At 47.6% G+C, this 6,737-nt stretch overlaps 1 protein-coding gene across 1 annotated transcript in view; it reads left to right on the top strand.

Annotated features, from left to right (window-relative positions):
* The first annotated feature begins 3,875 nt into the window (after positions 1-3,875).
* The window catches only part of MARCO (macrophage receptor with collagenous structure), a 9,941-nt gene continuing 7,079 nt past the window's right edge, over positions 3,876-6,737 (top strand). Inside the window, exons 1-4 of the mRNA XM_010083060.1 lie at positions 3,876-3,990; positions 5,053-5,154; positions 5,523-5,753; positions 6,175-6,210. Coding sequence (XP_010081362.1) covers positions 3,876-3,990; positions 5,053-5,154; positions 5,523-5,753; positions 6,175-6,210 — 484 coding nt within the window. The remainder of the gene's footprint in view (positions 3,991-5,052; positions 5,155-5,522; positions 5,754-6,174; positions 6,211-6,737) is intronic.

Here is a 6,737-nt window from a genome sequence, read left to right as displayed (position 1 = left end):
CAGGGCAGCTGACCCAGACCACGGGGATCTTTCACACCATATGACGTGAAGTTTGGCAACAAAAGTTCAGGGAAAGAAGGAAGAAGGGGAGATGTTTGTGGTTAGGGCATTCGTCAGCCCAAACAACCATCACGCATGCTGAGACCCTGCTTTCCAGGAAGCGGCCGGCTATCTGCCTGCTGATGGGAAGTAGAGAATGAATTCCTCTTTCTGTTTTGCTTGCGAGTGCAGCTTTTGCTTTCCTTACTAAGCCATCATCATATAAACTCATGAGTCTGCTCACCTTCCTTCTGTTTTCTCCCCACCCCTTGGGAGAGGGGACTGAGTGACGAGCTGGGTGGGTGTTTGGCTGGTGCCCAGGGTTAATGCCCCACGAGAGCTGACTGGGTGTCACAATTCACCAACACTGTTCATTCCAAAAAGAGAAAAAAACTAAAAAATCAGGCAAAAAGGAGGAAAAAAGCCCCAAGCTAGTTTACAAACAAACCTACCACTGCAGAGGCAGTTGTACAGCTCTGGTTGCTGGTGGCTTTGTGGTGTGAATCTATCATCTGTGTCCCAGGTCAAACCACGGCTACTTGTTTCTGTGGGAGAGCAGTGTGGTATGTGGGCAGGATTGCTTTTTGGGGTTTTTTTAAGCCTATCTGCAGAAACGTGAGTGCAGCTGTTGGGATAAGGGGTAGACTGACACCTTTTCTGGTTGCCACTCTCACTTCAGTTTAGAGGTGACAGCAGAAAGGGTGGCAGTTGCTGCCATGGCTTACCCAGCGTGGGGTCTGTTTGCGCCATCACCTCTCTCTTCCCCATCCTTGGAGGGGCACCAAAGGCTGCCCATCTATGCCCAAGAGTGTCTGCAATCAAATAGATGAGTTTGGAAAAATTACCATATTTTAGGTAAATGGAGAAACACCTCTGAACTAGGATATCTTCTCATTGGGGGAAAAAAAAAAAAAAACCAAAACCCTAAAAAATTAAAAAAATCACAAATTCAGTTCTTTCAGGCTAAATGCTTATCCTGAGGAGGTTAACATCAGTCCAAGCTCCCTGGCAGTATCACTGCTGCGAAGTGCTGTCTTTAGCTAATGCCAGGTCAGAGTTTGGGATTACGTCTCTTCACTCTGCCATGAGTTTTTGTTGGTGGCAAATGCCTGTGGCTAACAGCAGTGAAAGGAGATGAGAAAGGCAGTGGGCATGGCCAGGGACCAGACACTTCCCTTTCCTTCCCTCAGCAGCTACCCATGGGCCCGTGACCTTGAGGCAGCTGCTGTCTGTTTAGAAAACTTTTTTCAGATGTGATGCACCTTTGCAATGAGAGCATGAGGACAACTGTCTTGGTTTCTGCCTGGCACAAACCACCAACTTCAGACCATGGGAAGGGATGAACTAGAGGACTTTGGGCTCTTCCCTGAGATGTCAGCGGAGCATTTGAGGGCAGGGAGAGGGGCCAGGGCTTCCTAGCAGAGAGCCTGGAGGGTGAGGCTGATGGCCCAGCAGACATGCCCCATAATGTGCTGGAAAATGCTATTCTATTAATAATCCCATTGTTTCAGCAAACCCTCAACCTAGGGAGACTGCACTGAATCAGCAGTTTCTTTTCTTTATTTTTCTTTCCTGATATAGTAAACCCAATTGCACAATCAGAGTCAATCTATTGCTGCCTTCAGTGATGGTGCAGCAAGAAACGAAAGACAGCAGAAGGCAAGGCGGGGGCAGCGACAGCAAGTGCACGCAAAGGCTGAGCAAGCGTGTCATGATCTCTGAAGCCCATGGCATGGTTGAGACCCCCACCACCACGTGCACAGGGAAATCTGTCGCCTGTTTGCAGAGGCTGACATCCAGATGGAAACACACCGCGATGCTCCCAGGCAGCCAGATCCTCACCTGGCTGATGGGAATGTGGCAGCACACAGAGGCTAAATCAATGAGAAATAAGGGGAGAACTAAGTTTGACCGGCTGTGTAGGCAATGGCAGCTGGCAGGCAATGTTGGGTGGGATCATGGCTTTGCTCTTGATGTTCCCAAAACAGCTAAGTGGAGGATGGGGCTTCGAACCCTGGATCAAGACTGTCAAAATCGGGGGTCTCTACCCCTGCTTTTACACCCATACCACCTGGGCCACTGAGAACGACACAGCTACAGCATGACCATGAGAGATGGGAAAACATACTCCTGAACTTCTCTCTCAGGGAAGGAGAGCACAAAGATCTTATTGCACCTTTTGCCTTTTAGAAGGGCTTTTTGAAAACTACAGCTGCCAGCTTCTTTATAATAATTTTGAAATAAAATGGATTTGCCTAGATGTGTTGTTAAAAGCCTTGCTGCTGTAAATCTGCTCTCTGCGTGCACCTGAATCGCACCCATCCCTATAAACACTCACTTGGCTACACAAGTGCAGTCATACGCAGCCCCTCGCCTGGCCCAGCAAAAGTAGATGGCTTTAGGCTTGCGCAGAGTGGTCAGCTGAACCACCCAAACTGTTAGAAATGGGCTGGATACGAGCCCTTACCCTGGTGAGGAGGTGATGCCATGAAGGGAGAGGATGCACAGGTAGTTACTGTGGCTCAGCTGGTTGGTGGTAACCTCTCCAGCCACCCTGATTCAAAAGGGTATCTGATCCCTTCACAGGAAAACAAATTGTCCCAGTTCCCACGCAGTGTGTAACAGAATATATGATAACAGAGAACTCCTCTTCCTCCCTGCTGGTGCCAATCCAGGTCACAGCTGCACAAAGGAGAACATAGAAATAGATTTAAAAATCCCCACATATTTTTTTGGTTTAACCCTTAAGAGATCTATATGTCAAGCACTGGGCAGAGATCTTCATTCTGCACTGGGCTGTCAGGGTGTGGATTTCCAGCTCTCATCTACCTGAAGCTTATGCCGCACTTTCTTCCATGGCCATGGAAAGCAATGAGGACCCAGCAGCCCTGCAGATGAGCATGAATCTGCAGCCAAGGAGAAGACCGTGTGATGGGGACTGCCCTGTGCCTCTGAGAGGGCAGCACGTGGTGGCAGCAGCGTGGGCGCGGAGGGCTCTGCCCATCGCCTACCGACGGCTCACGCCTGCGGGCTTGGGTGAGTCGCTTCGCTTTGCAAAGTCAGAATCAACCCCGGCACAAATGGAGATGCCCAAATGCCAAATGTCACGGTGAGGTCTGCAGGGGTGGGTTTTACAGAATGTGAGCAAAGAAGTGGTGAGGTGGTAGGGATTGTGTCCGTGGGTGTGGAAAATGGGTCAGGGAGAAAGCAGAGACAGGAGAGAGTCTCAGCAAGGAGGCTGCAAGTGTCTCTTCTCCATTACATCCCAAACCCATTTGGGCTTCAGCATCCCCCACCCTGTCATAATTCACTTGTCTTTACAACTCCTCCTGATTCTTTCCTTCCTTGCACTTCAGTCACGCACCATCATTAAGCTGTCATCTTGGTGCAAGTTAATGTTTTTCACTACCACACAGTGCTTCACCTCCTACCCCAGGGGGTGGATCTCCAAGCTAACATTGAACCTGGGATCTTCTTGGCTACATGAGGAGGTTTCCTTGTATTAGGAGCAAAATGGGCACCTCATGTCAACCTTGCTGAAGTGCAGAGATGTGGAATAACTAAGGGCTGAACCTTTTACAGGATCCTGCCCGAGCCTCTGTGGACATGGTGTCCTCAAATGAGCACAGAAGAACAGCTGAACATCTTAGCTGTGGGATTTTTTGAGGAACTGTTCGAATTACCACATCAGAGTTCTCACAAGTCTATAAAAACTGAGCAGCTATAGGAAAAGCATATCAGAAAGCGTATCAAATCAGCAGGCAGATAGGAAGTCCCTTAAGTTCTTTGTTGTCCATAATCTGACAAGGCTTTAGGTTAGCCACAAGAAATTTGTCATGAAAATTAAAGACAGATACGGAGAAGATGGAAATTTGAGTGATATGAACACTTTCAGTATTTCAGACAAGATTGGGTTTGCCTCAGCTGCTACCACAACCTTTCAGATAAGTGGTAAGGTTTCTTTTTACTAAATGGATTGATATGGATTTTATCTGGTCTATGAAGAAAGCAGCACCTAAAAATGAATTATTGCATTTATACTGCATATTAAATGCTTTTTACAGTGATTTCGCTACTAAATTAACTGACCATTTAAAAAGGGAAGTATGTGAAAATGTCCTTTCTAGCCAAAAGCTGATTCTGAGAATCAGAAAAAATTAGTTCTTTTCCTGTTTTAGAAAATGCCTAATTTCACTGAGTAAAACTTTCATGTCTTCATAGTTAAGATACTGAAATCACTAGATCCAATAAAAAAATGTAAGTTTATGAATTTTCAGCTGAATATAAATACTTCATTGCTGACTAAACCATTCTGTTGTAAAAGTAATTAAATCATTGTACTCTTTTAAAGCTTGGACTTTGAACTTCTGATTACATTACTTTGAAAAAACTCAATTAAGGGTAACTGACTGAATGTCTGAAGTAGTTATTAATGCTTCTGAAATACTTCTTTCTCCCTAAAGGCCAAAATTTGACAAAGCAGTTTACTTCTTTTACACTTGCTGATGACGATTTGTTTTAAATGTTACAACTTGTTTTCATTTGTTCTGCAGTTCAGTTTACTATTGATTTTTCATTTGTTTCGATGTGTATGTGCCTCACTGTTGGAATCGCATGTATGTGATGCTCTGGATGGAGAGTGGATGTGCTTTGAGCAACCCTCTTTGAATGGCAGCCTGGGACAACTAAAAACGAAGGAAATGGGGAGTTTATTCATGTAGAAAAGGGAGACCCACCACATTCAGACTGTTATAGGCTGGATTAAGTCTTGGTGGAAGTGAGCTGGTTAAGTTGGCTGAGGAAAAGGCGGCCAAGTGTGAGTTGCGGTGCAAAGCCCAGAGGAGAAGAAGGCAGCCTGACTTGCCTGCAGGACCTGGCAGCCTCCCAGAGGGACCTCGTTGCTCCCTGTCGCTGCTCATTTATTGTGGCCAAGCCTGAAATGGCTGAAAGCAAGCAGAGCTCATAGAAGGAGAGATGTGAGAAGACGTCTACCCTACTTCTGTTGTTTTTCAGAGCCTCGAAGCCAAAGAAAGCCATCCACATGCTGTGCTCGGTCGGCCCTTGCTGTCTACCTGCTGCTGCTGACGGCTGGCCAGGGGCTGCTGGTGTACAAAGGTAAAGCTGCAAACTTACCATGGGCTTGACGTCAAAACACAGCTTGGCTGGGTGCTCGAGGGGGGCACGGGCAAGCGAGAATGAGCACCCAAATAGGAAACCTCAGAAGGAGCACAGATGCTCCTCCACAGACCACAAGTCAAAGCAGCCCCTGGGGGAAACCATTCCCCCACCCTGTACGTGTGCTTTGCATTTGCAAAAGCACTCCTGGCTGTGCTCCAGGCTGCAGCAAGGGCTGGCACATGAAAACCACTTCCCCGGGTCAAATGGTGTCCTCCACAGGTGCTGAAGACCTGCTCTGCCAAACAGGCATCTCCCAGATGGATCAAGCAGGGAATATTCACTGCATGGACCTTTTGTTTCCTCAGTGTTCAAGATGCAGAGAGAGATACTGAAATTTCAAGAGCAAAATACCTCCTACACAGAAGAGATTCTGGAAAGCTCCTTTGCCAACAAACAGTTTTTGGAGAGAAACTCTACAGAGAAGCACATGGGACATGAAGAAAACTGGAGGAGAATCTTAGAAAAAGAAATCACCATAATCAAAAACAGCAATGCAGACCTGATGATGATGATGAACAACATTACCTTGGTTGCAGGTACAGCTCCATTTGTCCATGCTGGCTGTGCAGGGGGAGAGCTGGGTCCTCTGCACCACTGGCAAAGCTGGGCCAAAAACCTGGTTCAGATGAGCAAATAGCTAGGGCAAAATTTGGTCTTCCTGTCAGTTAGTGATGCCCTTGCACCCAGGGTTGGATACTGGCTCTGGATGCCCTGGCTGGGGAGCTGGACACAGCTGGAGAACCCAGAGCACAGCCCCACACACCCCCCCGGATCCCACTGCAGCTGCACACGTAGCTCTGGGCTGCTCTCCCCTCCCACAGCTTGCAGGCTTGGGCTCTGGGTGCCCTCCAAAAAGGGTGCTGTCTTCAGACCAGACCTCAAGCCTATCAACTCCATACTGGTATGCTCATCAACAAGTGCGTACTACTGAAAATATCCATTAAATATTTATTTCAGGGCCTCCTGGACCCAAAGGAGATCCTGGTCCACCAGGTATGTTGGTAAATGAGCTGTAAACAACCTTTCCGTTTTTCCTCTTTTCCTCTTTCTCTTTTTTTCCCCTAAGAGACCTGAAGTGAGGATTTGGGATTTCAGACTCCAGACTCAGATCCTACCTAATGTGTAGACACTCGGTGCCCTGGCCATGAGGAGACCTGCTGCACCTTTTGACTGATCCCTTGAAAGCCTCAGCTTGCCCGAGTGTTCCTGCAGAGGTCAGTGACCACCACAGAGGAGCATTTTGTCTCTGCCTCCTCACTGCTACCCCACCAGAAAAGCTCAGGAGTGATGGAGGAACTGTACCTGGTTGTTATCTGCAATAACCATCCCAAATCCCCATGTGAAACAAGAGAAGACCAGTGAGGGGGTTTATGGATTGAGAGCAGCCCTGAAGAGAAGGACTTGTGGATGTTGGTTGATGAGAAGGTCAACATGACTGCCCAGAAAACTTGTGGATGTCCCATCCCTGGAGGTGTTCAAGGCCAGGCTGGATGAGGCTTTGAGCAACCTGGTCTAGGGGA

This window comes from Pterocles gutturalis, unplaced genomic scaffold (assembly GCF_000699245.1).
Source record: "Pterocles gutturalis isolate BGI_N339 unplaced genomic scaffold, ASM69924v1 scaffold16685, whole genome shotgun sequence".
Taxonomy (NCBI): Eukaryota; Metazoa; Chordata; class Aves; order Pterocliformes; family Pteroclidae; genus Pterocles; species Pterocles gutturalis.
Note: the sequence above shows the minus strand (reverse complement) of the source record. Positions and strands in the feature narration are given on the sequence as shown.